The sequence below is a fragment of the Mus caroli genome, unplaced genomic scaffold, assembly GCF_978045245.1.
Source record: "Mus caroli unplaced genomic scaffold, Mus_caroli_1 scaffold_5, whole genome shotgun sequence".
In the NCBI taxonomy this organism is placed as follows: Eukaryota; Metazoa; Chordata; class Mammalia; order Rodentia; family Muridae; genus Mus; species Mus caroli.
In genome coordinates this window covers 20,317,059-20,332,334 of record NW_028227260.1, presented here as the reverse complement: position 1 = coordinate 20,332,334, position 15,276 = coordinate 20,317,059, and the positions used below count along the sequence as shown (strand labels likewise).

The following is a 15,276-nucleotide window of genomic DNA, read 5'->3' as shown; positions in this document are numbered from 1 at the left end:
TCACTTGTGTGTGAATGCTGGTAGCTTAGTGTAGTAGAAAGAACCAGCGATCAGAGGACATGGGTTTTAGTGTTGGCTCTGCTGCTAACTAGCATAGGATTTCCTCTCCTAGCCTTACTTTCCACGTCTGTAAAATGAAGATGTTGATCTAGGTTATTTTAGGGTCTTTTTTTTTTTAACCATTTTTAAAATTTTTTTAAGATTTATTTATTTTATGTATATGAGTAGTTGTACTGATGGTTGTGAGCCATCATGTAGTTGCTGGGAATGAAAGTTGCTCACTCCGGATGGGGCTCCAGACTACCCTGCTCACTCCTGGCCTAAAGATTTATTTATTATTATACATAAGTACACTGTAGCTGACTTCAGACATACCAGAAGAGGGTGTCAGATCTCATTATGGATGGTTGTGAGCCACCATGTGGTTGCTGGGATTTGAACTCAGGACCTTTGGAAGAGCAGTCAGTGCTCTTACCCGCTGAGCCATCTCACCAACCCTTTTACCATTTCTTTTTTTTTTTTTTTTTTTTTTTTGATTTTTTTGAGACAGGGTTTCTCTGTGTAGCCCTGGCTGTCCTGGCACTTACTTTGTAGACCAGGCTGGCCTCGAACTCAGAAATCCGCCTGCCTCTGCCTCCCTAGTGCTGGGACTAAAGGCGTGCACCACCACGCCCGGCTCCTTTTACCATTTCTTAAGCACTAGAGCTCCAGGGGAGAGAGAGGACTCTCTGGGGAAGTATTCATGAGGCTGTGGAAGGGGAGTCTTCATAGCTATCTTTTGGGTAGGACAGAAAAAGCTCCAGCTTGGCAGGGTAAAGCTTTCCCTACTTTCATTAATTTTTTCCTGGCTTCCCCTCTGTAAATTCTTGCATTCGTTGCCACCACTTTTGGGCTTCCCACTCACTCCCAGACTTCTTTCCCTGCCTCTTACAGCAGACAAGTATATGAGAGAGGACCCACAGGAAGCCTTTCCAACCTGGGGAGTGAGTAAGAGGTGCAGATTCATCTTCCTTGGTCTTCCCTGCAGTGTCTTCTGTTAGCCTTTAACTGAGAAAACAGACATTGATGGCCTAAAGTGTTAACCCCTGCCTGAACCAGAGATGAGCTACTCTGAATGTGTATTCATTGGTGGGATCAGATTTAGAGAGCAGATTTAGTGAGGAAGCCAGGGCAAGAATTCATATGCCCACCTTACAGATAAGAAAACAGATTCAGAAAGGTAAGAGCTCATAGCTAGTAAGCAGTAGAGTTACAATATGAACCCACATCTCCTGTCTCCAGGTCCTGCATGGTTGCCAGAACTCTAGGCTATGTGTCCTGCCCAGGGAAGGGTGACAATGTGGGTGTGAGGAGGGTTTGTGGTTAACTGATTTGAGCTTTTTATATTTGTCAAAATCCTAGCACTGTACTGTTGGGGAAGACAGAAGTTTACCAGGGCATGTACATGAGGCCTTGAATATGGGCCTGAGGGGCTTTTATGCCCTGTTATAAGCCTTAGGTAGAGTTGGGAGTGGGTCCATTTGAATGTTTCCCAGGTTGATAGATCTAAGGTGGCTAGAAGTTTTAGGAGGTATTAATGGATCATGGCGCTGCTTTTGATGCTGTCTGATCTTGCATTGAAGTGGGATAACCCAAGTTCCTTTCCCCCTTTTTTTCCTCCTAGGACTGGCAGCCACCCTTTGCTGTGGAAGTGGATAACTTCAGGTTTACTCCCCGAATCCAGAGGTTGAATGAGCTGGAGGTGAGATTAGCAGCTGGTGATGGGGTTTGGAGAAAGGATAAGCATGCCCAGGACGTAGAGGAAGCTTCGAAGCTCCAGATATAAGGGCAGGAATTCGAGTTTTTTATTTGATAGCCCAAAGGCTGGAAATGCTCTTTTTCCCCATAAAACTTTGTTATTTAAGAGTTTTCCCTATCAGTACCTACGTTACCTGGATCAGCAAAAGGTAGCTGAGACCTTCCTTCCTTGACCAGCTTATTGTGGCCTTATATATCTGATTTATCCATGGCTCTGTGCTTCTTACATTCCTTCTTTCATACTTGATAGAGTGGATGGTAAGGTAAAAGAGCACACAAACTGGTCTTTGTAAAGGCTGGAATGGTTAGTGTATATATTATATATATTTATGGTACTGGTATTCAGCTGGGCCCAGTACTCTACTAGAATATTTAATAAGACTCAAAGGTACATATTAATGGGAATTAATTAGTGGGAAGGGAACATACATTTAACTTGTATCTTCTATGAAAAATTCTAGAACTATACCTAAAACCAGCTTTATCATCCCAGAACAGTCTCAAGCCTGATATTGTTCAAGTCAGAACCAGAGTAATGTGTTGTATGTGGTATGAGTTCCTTGGAGAAATAAATGTAACTAGGTCTGTGGGTGGTACATCTGTGGGCAGGTATTACCTAGCACTGAACAAGGGCAGTCTTACAGAGGTTTCATGCTAGTTAATGAGGGGAGGAAGGAGCAGGGATGAGGCCAAGTTTAGAAAGATAAGGGGTTCAGATGGAAGGTGTTTGCCCCTTAAGCATTTTTACAGCCAAGGGGCTTTAGTTCATTTCTTACCATGAGTAGACCTTAATTCTTCTCAACTATGACTCAAAAAACTGACCTACATGTAACCTGGTTCTCTAGAAAAGGGCCTGGGACTCAAGTGGTAAAGTTACAGACTTAGGACCTTTGAGAACCCTTCTTAGGCCACTGAGATTTCAGGTAAGCATGGACAGCCTTATTCTAGGATCTTTCATCCATATCAGGTCTTGAGTTAGCCAGTATGTCATTTTAGTTCTTCAGGCCATTCTCATAATTCAGCCACTACAAAATATTTTATGTGGTACAAAAGGAGATGAATATGCTCTTCTGGAGCCCTATGTAGAACTTAGATACAATTCTGAAGTTTCTAGGTGGTTCTCACTGCTCTTCTTAATTCTGTATCTCTGGGGTAAGTGTGCTATTTTCCTTTTCCTATTGTTTGTTTTGAGACAGTGTCTCGAGTAACCCAGGCAGGCCTCAGATCTCATATGTAATGGAGGCTAGACTTGAACACATCTTCCTGCCTCTACTTTTCAAATGGTGGGATTACGGGTGTGAGCTACCATGCCTGGCACTTATTTTCTAATAAAAATATGGGGATGCAGTGAGTGGTACTCATTTGCTCAAATGCAGCAAATCAGTAGTAGCAGCGAGAAAGCAAAGCTTATAGGTATTTGATATTCATGTATCTTGGGGCTTGTGTGAATGAACTCTTTTGGCCCTGTTTTTTCATCTGTACAAGATATAATAATATATAGACAACCTTGTCACAAGAATGGGAGGAAAGATGTATAAAGACTAATGACCTTCTCCTGGGAAACGAGAGAAAAGCAAAGCCAAGGACTGTCTAGAGTCCAAATCTCATTTCATTGGGAGAAGTCTACTTTGTTCCCTTTCTCTTCCCCTAAGTTTTAGCCAGAAGATGGGTCACTGTGGAGTGTTGGGGGGAGGGGTGGGGTGGGATGGAGTATTGATGGTAATGGGTGGGTGGTGGCCAGTGTTTTTGAGCCATTTCTCCTTTAGGCCCAGACAAGAGTGAAACTGAACTATTTGGACCAGATTGCCAAATTCTGGGAGATCCAGGGCTCATCCTTAAAGATTCCCAATGTAGAACGGCGGATCTTGGACCTCTATAGCCTCAGCAAAGTAAGAACAGGTTTTTCTCAAATATTCAATAAACCCATGCTACTTTAGGACCCCTTTTGGTTTGGATACCGTGTCTCTGGGCTATAATGGAAGGGGTAGACTGGTAGCACATCAGCGTGTTTTACCACCTCTTGCAGCAGTTTGAGATTGGGAGAAGGGGTAGCTCCTGGTGAAGTGAGAGGCTGCAGTTGTTTTCCTTACCCTTCCTGTAGGCCTACCTTCTTGCATGGTCACATACACAGTGCATCATGTCCCTTCCTGCTCTTCCTTTCAGATTGTGGTTGAAGAAGGTGGTTATGAAACTATCTGCAAGGACCGTCGATGGGCCCGTGTGGCCCAGCGCCTCAACTACCCACCTGGCAAAAACATTGGTTCCTTGCTACGCTCTCACTATGAACGCATTGTTTATCCCTATGAAATGTACCAGTCTGGAGCCAACCTTGTGGTAAGGATGCCAGGCAGTAGTGGAGTTAAGGAGGTCTTGATCTGCGGGTACATATTGGCATACTTCTGGTTTTGTTTCTTTTTATTTTTTTAATTTGACATGAGGTCTTAATATGTGACAGGCTGGCCTAGAAGTTACCATGTAGTTAGCCCACTGACCATGTAGCTCAGACTGGACTTAAAACTCCTTTTTGGTGGGAAGTCTGGACGTGATTTCGTTATTTGGAATTTATTATAGTCCTTCAGTTCCCCAAGTATGGGATTTCAGCTACCATGTCCTGTTGTCTTAGATTCTCTTTTATTTTCTTTTGAGTCAGCGTCCTCTTATAGCCCTGGCTGGTCTCAAACTTTGTAGGTAAAGACAAGCTTGAAGCAAACAACAAAAAAAAAAAGCCAGATGTGTTGGCGCATGCCTTTAATCCCAGCACTCGGGAGGCAGAGGCAGGCGGATTTCTGAGTTGGAGGCCAGCCTGGTCTACAAAGTGAGTTCCAGGACAGCCAGAGCTACATAGAGAAACCCTGTCTCGAAAAACCAAAAAAAAAAAAAAAAAAAAAAGACAAGCTTGAACTCCTTCTCCTCCTTTCACTTTCCAGGTCACAGATTAGAGGCATGTACCACCATGCTGAGTTTGCCCACGTTAGGTAAATACTAACTGAGCTGTATCCCCAGATCCCTACCTTGAACTTTATAAATTACATTTATTGTGTGTGCATCCATGTATGTGGAGGTAAGAGGATAACTTTTGAGAACTTTGTTCTCTTTTTCCACCATGTGGGTCCCTGAGCCATGTTGCAGGTCCCTTGGCCTTGAACCCTTGATCCTCTTTTTCTCAGCTTCTTTTTTTTAGGATTTTATTTATTTATTTTATGTATATGAGTGCACTGTAGCTGTACTGATGGTTGTGAGCCATCATGTGGTTGCTGGGAATTTGAATTCAGGACCTCTGCTCATTCTCATTGGCCCAGCTCGCTGTAGCCCAGCTTGCTCTAGCCCTGATCACTCCAGCCTAAAGATTTATTTATTGTATCTACTGTCTTCAGACGCACCAGAAGAGGGCGTCAGATCTCGTTATGGATGGTTGTGAGCCACCATGTGGTTGCTGGGAATTGAACTCAGGACCTCTAGAACAGCAGTCAGTGCTCTTAACTGCCAAGCCATCTCTCCAGCCCTTTCTCAGCTTCTTAAGTGCTGGGACTATTCTATTGATTGATTGATTGTATGTGAGTACACTGTAGCTGAGCCATCTCTCCAGCCTGGGACTATACTTAATAGGATTGGTTCCATGGATTGGAAACTGAGAAAATTAGACCTTACCTTTTCCTAGTGATACTTTCTTATCTTCTGATAGTATCTGTAGTCAAAAGTCCTATCTGTAGAACCCTGGGTTCAGTTACCAGCACACACTCCTCCCCTACCAGAGCGGGTGGGAGGAGAAAAGAAGAAGAAAAAGCCTCCTTAGTGGTAGGCAAATGACTCATTGGGTTAATGTGCTTGCTTCCAAACTTGATGACCTGAGTTTGACCTGGAATGCACATGGTGGAGGGAGAGAACTGGCTCTCAGGGGTTGTCCTGTGACCTTTGCATGCCCACTGTGGCATGAATGCCACACTGCCACACACGCCACACACGCCACATACACACACAAAGTAAAAGTTTTTAAAAAGGGAATTAAAAAAAAAGAATTCCTAAAGTTTGTAAGGTGTCAGCAATAAAGACCGGTTGAACTGGGATTACTGGTGTTGGTCAGGGATATGGGCCACAACTTTGTCCATTGGCCAAAGGAAGGTTTTACTTTGGGGGCTGAGGTTCTGTGCCCTGGGCCTTACTCTTTACTTATTATCTCTAGCAGTGTAACACACGCCCATTTGATAATGAGGAAAAGGACAAGGAATATAAACCCCACAGCATCCCCCTCCGACAGTCTGTGCAGCCTTCCAAGTTCAACAGTTATGGACGACGGGCAAAGAGACTACAGCCTGATGTGAGTTCTTTTCTTCTTGCCACTTACAGGGGCTTTGGGGTGGAAAGACTCATGCTTGTTGACTGAAGCCTTGCAGAACATTGTTGCACTTGTTTTGTGCCTTAAGCATTAGCATGCCCTTTCTGGGCTTTTTGGTCATTTCTCTACTCAGTTTCGTTGGAGATGTATTTGAACTATACTATATTTTTGTATCTGCCCTGTGTGACTGGTTTGTTCCTTTCTTCAGAAAGTCTGCTCATAGAATAAATGTCCTTTTTCTTGTTTTCTTTCCTCTTTTTGAGATAGGGTTTCTCTGTATAACTCTGGCAGTATTTGTACTTGGCTCTGTAGACCAGGCTGACCTTGAACTCAGAGATTTACCTGCCTCTGCCTCCCAAAACCTAGGATTAAAGGTTTGCACCCCACACACTCAGCAATAATGTTACTCTATTTAATGTTTTTAATTGAAATAGGCTTAATTACATAATTTCCTTCCTCCATCTACTCCCATTTACTCTCCCTCAAATCCCTCATATGTGTGTATGTATGTATATGTATGTGTGTGTGTGTGTACATACATATATATATATATATACATATATATATATATATATATATATATATATATATACACACACACACACACACACACAGCAATCAGTATTTGCCTGTAGTTCTTTGTTTAGGGATGAGACCTCATGAAATCCCCTCCCACCTCTATGTTAACATTTTCACTGATAATACTATTGTTCTGATCTTATCTATGCAGCCATTTTTAAGAGAGACTTTCACAGCAGACTTCTTGGTGTTCTGGCTCTTAGAATCTTTTCATTTTCCTCCATGATATTCCCTGAGTCACAGATGGAAAAGCTATGTTGAAGATTTATTCACTGGGGCTGGGCTCCACAGGATCCATTGATATCTCTGCATTATGTCCGGTTGTGGTTTTCTGTGATAGTTTCCATTTGCTGAAAAGGGAGGCTTCTTTCGTAAGGAATGGTAGCTATATTTATTCAGGAAAGGTGGCTCAAACACCACTTTACTTCTATATATTATCCCTAAGCTATAAGGTAGAAGTTAATATTTTTATTTATAGCTGGTAAAACTGAGATTCTGCCTTTAATTCCCTTTCTTTTTTTTTTTAAAAAAGATTTATTTATTATTATATGTAAGTACACTGTAGCTGTCTTCAGACACTCCAGAAGAGGGCACCAGATCTCATTACAGATGTTTGCTTTCTCTGGCCCTGCTCCCTCCGGCTTTTCTTTTCCTTTCTTTCTTTCTTTCTTTCTTTCTTTCTTTCTTTCTTTCTTTCTTTCTTCTTTTCTTTTTTTTTTTTTTTAATGCTTTAAAAACTTCTTTCTTAGCTGGACGGTGGCGGTGCACGCCTTTAATCCGAGCACTTGGGAAGCAGAGACAGGTAGATTTCTGAGTTCGAGGCCAGCCTGGTCTACAGAGTGAGTTCCAGGACAGCCAGGGATATACAGAGAAACCCTGTCTCGAAAAAACAAAACAAAAAACCAAAAAAACAAAACCCTTCTTAGAGTTTTACAAAATTTTATGTATATGGGTGTTTACTTTCATGTATGTTTATGTACATGTGTGTGCCTGGTGCCCATGGATGCCAGAACAGGGTGTTGGATTTCCTGGAACTGGAGTTACCGATGATTGTGAGATGCCATGTGGATGCTGGGAATTGAACCTGGGTCCTGGAAGAACAGCTCATAGTGCCCCTGAGTCATCTCTCCAGCCCCTAGACGTATAATTTTTAATTCTGTTGTATGCCATGTGTTTTTGTGGAGAAGTATGAACATGTGAGTAAATTACCCATAGAGGCCAGAAAGAGTCTGATTCTTTGGAGCTGGAGTTATAGGTAATTGTAAGCTGCTTGCATGGGTACTCTTTAACAATTCAGCCATCTCTCTAGCTCCTGAAATTTTTTTTTAAGATTTATTTATTATTATACATAAGTACACTGTAGCTGCCTTTAGATACACCAGAAGAGGGCGTCAGATCTCGTTACAGATGGTTGTGAGCCACTATGTGGTTGCTGGGAATTGAACTCAGGACCTTCGGAAGAGCAGTCAGTGCTCTTACCCGCTGAGCCATCTCTCCAGCCCCACTCCTAAAATTTTTATAGTTATTTATTTGAAAATTTCATGTTTGTTTAAAGTATATCTTGATCATATACACCCTTCACCACCACCACCCCTTACTTCTTCCTGGATCCTCCAATTACATCTCCCAACTTCATGTCTTTTTAAAATTTTTTTAGTTAAGTAAAGTTTTTTAATCTACTGAGTTTAGTTTGTGTTGCTCATCATACATGGGTGTGTGGTCATCCACCAGGGCATGAGGAACCTACCAGTGGCCACTCCTTGCCCTGGCAACTGTCAGCTACTCAAAGCCCCTCACCTAGAGAAGGAACCTTAGGAACCCCTAATTTTTTTATTGTCATTATTAGATTTGTTGTGTGAGTGTGTATGTGTGTATATCTGTGGTTTTGCTTTGATAAGCAGGTACTAGAGAACAACTTACTAGAGTTGATTCTTCCCTTCTACCACCTGGGTCCCAGGGATTCAGCTCAGGTTGTCAGGCTTGATGACTTAGCCTGCTGAGTCATCTTGGTGTGCTTGAGTTCTTGGCATGAACTTGGATATATATATATATATATATATATATATATATATATATATATATATATATATATATATTTTCATTTCATATTCTGAGCTTTTCTTTTAGGATTGGGTAGTCTGCTCCAAATAGTCATCTTGACTCATTTTTTTCCTACTTTCTTTGTAGCCGGAACCCACAGAGGAAGACATTGAAAAGAATCCAGAACTGAAGAAACTACAGATATATGGAGCAGGCCCCAAGATGATGGGGCTGGGCCTAATGGCCAAAGATAAGACTCTGCGGAAAAAAGGTGATGTCTAAGATACTAGGGGTGGCTTCATACAGAGGCAGGAGGCAGGACTGTAAATGTTTCAGATTTAAATTTAGAACCACTTTTTTCTCCTACAGATAAAGAAGGGCCTGAGTGTCCCCCTACTGTGGTGGTAAAGGAGGAATTAGGTGGGGATGTCAAGATGGAATCAGCCTCACCCAAGACCTTCCTAGAAGGCAAGGAGGAACTGAGTCATAGCCCTGAGCCCTGCACCAAGATGACCATGAGGCTTCGAAGGAACCACAGCAATGCCCAGTTTGTAAGGACCCAGCCCTGACTTCCTAGAGCTCTGCTTCTCATCCCTTCAGTGAGCATTTCTCCAGCATGGCACTGGACTAGGCTGCATTAAGTAGTAAAGTGGATCTAGAGGGCCCTGCCTACAGGCAACTTACTTAATTGGGGAAGATGAGGTCAGCTAATTTGGAACAAAAACCAAAACAGAGTAAATAGCTACTGTTCACATAAAGTGGTAGGAGGAGACTCCTATTGTCCAGTGCTTCAGGATAAAGGCTAAGATCTTCATTATCTTCATTATTGTGCATGATCCAGTCCCAGCTGACCTCTAACCTCATTGTCCACCACTGCCTACCTCACTTTCCAGCTATTGCTGTTCTGAATTACTTGTAGGTATATTCTTTTTTTTTTTTTTTTTCTGATGTACTAGTATTTCTTTCATAGTCTTACATTCCTTGTACATATGGTTTTTTCTGCCTCAAAGAATTGGTCTTTGTGCTCTGCTCCAATTGCCAAATACCAGCATGCTTTCAAGTTTCGGTTATTCCAGGTGTCCCCTTCAGAATGAAGTACTTCCTTGCAGTCCTCCCTCATCTCCAAGTAATACAAGTGCTGCTTGCTTTGCTGGATACCCAAAGTATTTCTTATGGGCTGCTATGGCTGTTTTCAGTTGTTATGAATAGAGTACTGTGTGCCTCTTGAAGGCAGATACTAGATTTTCCTCATCTCTGCCATAGAACACTATTTATTGAATGAATAAAACTGAGAAGACTGAAGACTTCTCATATCTGTATTTATCTGGGGAAGTGGTACATGCATTCAACTGAACTCCAGGCCTTGAATGACTAGCCTGTTTAGGGCCATGAACAACCCAGCCAGCAAACACCTCTGGCTTCTAACAGAGCTCTCTGGAACAGGATATTGTCTGGAGGGGCCTGGTGTTTGAAGACTAGGCAGGGTCTATATTCATAACCCTTTGCTTTTCTTTGGCAGATTGAGTCATACGTATGCCGAATGTGTTCCCGAGGAGATGAAGATGACAAACTCTTACTGTGTGATGGCTGTGATGACAATTACCACATCTTTTGCCTGCTGCCTCCTTTGCCTGAAATCCCGAAAGGTGTCTGGAGGTGTCCAAAGTGTGTCATGGCGGTAAGGCCTTCCCAGTCCCAGTTCACATGGGATATCTTTGCTTGCCTTTGTATAGTCTAAGGGGAGCCTTCTGCCTCAGCCATAGTATTACTGTATTTTGGGACCTCAAGCTCTGCAGAACTTTGTGAGAAAAAGAGAATGTAATTTATGCTCCTATCCTCTGGGAGCTCCCAGTCTATGGGGTATTACAATTAGATGGACTCTGTGTGATGGTGAACTATGTGTACTGACATGTAAGCAGATAGTAAAATTGATGTTAGAAACCCTGAGTTGAGCCTGGTCTACAAAGTGATTTCCAGGACAGCCAGGGCTATACAGAGAAACCCTGTCTTGAAAAAAAACAAAAACAAAAAAAAAAAAAAAAGAAAGAAAGAAAGAAAAGAAAAGAAACCCTGAGTTGTAGTTGACCAGATAGGAAAGGTGGGTTTGTTGGTTGGTTGGTTGGTTTGGTTTGTTTGGTTGAGATAGGGTCTTATTCTGTAGCACAGTCTAGCCTCAAAATTCTATCAGTCCTTCTTCCTCAGCCTGCCAGAGGATTATGAGTATGAGCCACCATGCCCAGGGTAATTAAAGGTAGTGATTAAGAATGAGCTTTAAATGATAGGATTAACTAGCTATAGATAGACCATCTTTCTGGTAATTAAACTTAAGGATTTGAGCATGCTAAAGAAGTGCTCTCTACCACTGAGCTGGATCTCCAGGCTGTGTTTTTTTATTATTGTTTCAAATTCACTTTGTGGCCCAGGTAGGTTTTACATTTGGAGTCCCCCTCAGCCTTCAAAGTAACTGGAATTGTAGGCCTGCACCATTAGTCCTGGCTAGAAATAAAAACTTTTTAAACGGTCTTTTGATTCCCAAGTATTTTCTTTTTTCTGTCTTACATATAATTATCTTTAAGACACTTTTAAAAAAAATCTTGTTCTATAGTTTATAAAGCCCTCTAGGGCTGGAGAGATGGTTCATCTGTTAAGAGCACTGACTGCTCTTCCAGAGGTCCTGAGTTCTATTCCTAGCAACCACATGGTGGCTCACAACCATCTGTAATGAGATCTGATGCCCTCTTCTGGTGTATCTGAAGACAGCTACAGTGTACTCATCATATATAAAATAATGAAAATCTTTATAAAGACTTCTAACTTCATACTTTCTTCTGTATTAAATGAATTGAAGATAGGAAATTTTATCAAATGAATATAATGATTACTTGCTTTCCTCTTATTATGGTATTTAGATTTGGTTCATTTTCCAGGTAGGGAAACAGGATTTTGTAGGAACTGAGGTATTCAGGAGAGAATTTGCCTAGAGCAGGTAGGTGTAGTGTATTAAGGAGGAGCCACAATAGCAGCAGTGAGGGCCAAGTACAGGTGGTTGTGAGCACTATGTGGGTGCTGGGAACTGAACCTGGCTCTTCTGCAAGAGCAACAAGTGCTCTGAACTGCTGAGATATCTCTGCAGCCCCTGAGAGAAACAGTTTAAAGGAAAAAAGATTTTGGCTCACAGTTTTAGAGGTTTCAGCCCATTATGGGGAAGTGCTTATGGCTCAACTCACATTATTATAGCTCGAAATCAGAAAGACAAAGACAGTGTATGGCTGGGCAAAGATACTGCCTCCAAGGAACTCAACGTACAACCTACTTTCTACAACTAGGCCCCACCTGCAGAACACTATAGAACTTTCCAAAATAGCACTACCATCTTGGGACAAAGTCTTTAATAGGTGAACTTTTTGGGAAGGACACTTTAAACCCTAACAGTGAGCAGAAGTATGAGAGAGATGCCTGTGGCATGAATACACGTGATAAGCTCATGTGGGAAGGAGGAAAAGATAGAGCTGCAAAGCAAGGCTTTCCCTAGGATCCCGGAAGGCTGAGTGAGAGCAATTCTCCCTCCCTCCTTCTATCTCATGTTTCAGCTCCACTTGAGATGATTTGCTCTTTGCCTCTTTTTATGATTTGTTCTCATTTGGGTTCCAGGAGTGTAAGCGGCCCCCTGAAGCCTTTGGCTTTGAGCAAGCTACCCGGGAATATACTCTGCAGAGCTTTGGAGAGATGGCTGACTCCTTTAAAGCTGACTACTTCAACATGCCTGTACATGTAGGTGATGCAGGGCTGGGGTAGTGCTGAGACTAGGTTCATAGGCACTGGTACTGTACCTCCCTAAATTAATGTTGACAGGATAAGATGTCATTTACTATCCTGTTCCCCCAGATGGTACCCACAGAACTTGTAGAGAAGGAGTTCTGGCGGCTGGTGAATAGCATCGAGGAAGATGTAACTGTGGAGTACGGGGCTGACATCCATTCCAAAGAATTTGGCAGTGGTTTCCCTGTCAGTGACAGTAAGCGGCACCTAACCCCAGAGGAGGAGGTGAGTGGGTGATTCTTGTGGTTATATGTCAAGTTACATGAGCTTGGGCAAGTTATTTAGTGTCTGAAAGACATCGAAATCCCTTTTTATGCCTGCCTCAGGTAGTTACTTTGAAGTGTAGATGAAATGCTGTAAAGAACACAGCCTAGGTAGTATCTGGAATGTGCATGGATGAGATGCTGTTGTAAAAATTCTTCTCGCCAGGCGTGGTGGCGCACGCCTTTAATCCCAGCACTCGGGAGGCAGAGGCAGGCGGATTTCTGAGTTCGAGGCCAGCCTGGTCTATAAAGTGAGTTCCAGGTCAGCCAGAGCTATACAGAGAAACCCTGTCTCGGAAAAAAAAATTCTTCTCTCATACATTACATCCCAACCACTGTTTCACGTCCTTCCAGCCTCCTCACCTCATGTTCTCTCTCCCCCACATCCACTCCTCTTCAGAAAAAGAACAGGCCTCCCAAGGATATTAACTGACCCTCTGAGCCTGTTTCCTTATGTGTAATATGGGGATATTCCTACCTTTATTCTTTTTTCTAGTTGTTTTATTTTGGTTTTTGGTTTTGTTTTTCAAGACAAACAGGGTTGGGGGGGGGTGTGGGTGTAGCTCTGGCTGTCCTTGAACTCACTTTATAGATTAGGCTGCCCTCGAACTCAGAGATCCTCTTGCCTCTGCCTTCCAAGTGCTTGGGTTAAAGGCGTGTGCCACCACCACACAGCCTGCAAATTTGTTGTAAGAATGATGTGAGAAGTAGATAAAGTACCCTAAAGAGTGCTGGGTCTTTTCATACGTGTTCTGTAAGGAGGATTGGCATGTACAGGGAGAATTGAGAGTCCAGGCTTAACTGAATGCAAAAAAATGCATTTGGGTTCAGATTTTTGCTTATTTTGTTTTTGTTTCTGGCTTGTTAGGTTTTAATTTGAACTTTGGAAAATTGATGTATAAAAATATTGAAATTCCACATAATGGGGCTGGAAATATGGCTGCTTTTGCAGAAGACCCAAATTTGATCCAAGCACCCACATTGAGCAGCTCACTACTGGCTGTAACTCTAGCTCCAGGGGATCCAACAACATTTTTTTCTGGCCTCTATGTGTGCTTAGGTAGAACACATGCATACACTTAGTTAAAACTAAAAATTAATCTCAAGAAATAAATTACTTGTATTTATAGGATACCATGTGATGTTTCTAAAACATAACTACATTGTGTGAGCCAGTGCATATTCTGAAACATTTTTTATTGTGAAAAAATTCAAAATCTTTTCATAAAGCTTTTTTTTTTTGACACTATTTTTTTTTTAAAGGTGACTTTTTTTTTTTTTTTAAGATTTATTTATTGATTATATGTAAGTACACTGTAGCTGTCTTCAGACACTCCAGAAGAGGGAGTCAGATCTCATTACAGATGGTTGTGAGCCACCATGTGGTTGCTGGGATTTGAACTCAGGTCCTTTGGAAGAGCAGTCGGGTGCTCTTACCCACTGAACCATCTCACCAGCCCTTCATAAAGCTTTTTAAAGTATATAGTACATAATTGTATCTAGTCGTCCCTCTGTGCAATAATAGATAAGAATGTCCCGCTTCTGTCTAGCTTTAACTTAGTATCAATCTTTTTGTGAATCTCTCTCCCCTTGTGCTCTCCTGCTTCTAAGAACCAACTTTTTACTTTAAATATCAAAGAAATCAACTTTTTTATATTCCACATTGGACTGAGATCACATGGCACTGACCCTTCCTGTGCCTGGGTTATTTTACTTAATGTAGTGGTCGTCAGTTCCATCTGTGCTGTCACAAATAATATGATTTTATCCTTTTTAATGACTGAATAGCATTCCAGTGAGTATATTATATATTACATTTTCTTTAGTTTAGACATCTTAGGCAGGTTTTCTTTCCTTGGCTGTTTTGTAAATAGTGTACAGTAAACATGGGAGTGCAGATATCTTTTCAAAATGCCAATTTTGTTTCTTTTGGTTATAGAACCTGTAGTAGAATTGCTACATCATATAGTAGTTTTATTTTCAAAGGTTTGAAGAACTTCCCTGTTTTTAACTACAATATTTGGGGCTTCCCACATCATTGCTAGTGTTTATGATCATTTTGCTATACTGGAGACTGAACCCAGGGCTTTGTGCACTCTACCACCTGCTTTCATCCCTTGTCTGTCTGTCTGTCTTTTTTTTTTTTTTTAATTTACCAAAACTTTAATGTAGAAAACTTATAAGTAAAAATCATCACGTAAAACTGTTTTTGTTTTTTGATTAAAGTTTTTGGTTTTGTTTTGAGACAGGGTTTTTCTCTGTGTAGTCTTGGCTGTTCTGGAATTTACTCTGAAACCAGGCTAGCCACAAACTCAGGGACCCGGCTGCCTTTGCTGCCTTTGCCTCCCAAGTGTTGGAAATAAAGATGTGCGCCACCATGCCCAGCAATAAAAGTCATCCATACTGAAGCCGACTGATAACTTGTGGGCTTGGCTTGTGTTTCTT

At 41.8% G+C, this 15,276-nt stretch overlaps 1 protein-coding gene across 7 annotated transcripts in view; it reads left to right on the top strand.

The window, feature by feature from the left end:
• Nucleotides 1-15,276, top strand: part of Kdm5c (lysine demethylase 5C) — a 41,392-nt gene that overhangs the window by 2,888 nt on the left and 23,228 nt on the right. For 2 of the 7 annotated variants that reach the window (XM_029473065.2, XM_021153598.3), the window contains exons 2-10: nt 1,664-1,741; nt 3,564-3,686; nt 3,961-4,131; nt 5,981-6,112; nt 8,897-9,020; nt 9,119-9,300; nt 10,269-10,427; nt 12,401-12,520; nt 12,635-12,793. In XM_029473065.2, coding sequence (XP_029328925.1) covers nt 1,664-1,741; nt 3,564-3,686; nt 3,961-4,131; nt 5,981-6,112; nt 8,897-9,020; nt 9,119-9,300; nt 10,269-10,427; nt 12,401-12,520; nt 12,635-12,793 — 1,248 coding nt within the window. Of the gene's footprint in view, nt 1-1,663; nt 1,742-3,563; nt 3,687-3,960; nt 4,132-5,977; nt 6,113-8,896; nt 9,021-9,118; nt 9,301-10,268; nt 10,428-12,400; nt 12,521-12,634; nt 12,794-15,276 lie in introns of all 7 variants that reach the window. The other 5 variants (XM_021153599.3, XM_021153597.3, XM_029473067.2 and 2 more) reach the window with 3 other exon arrangements.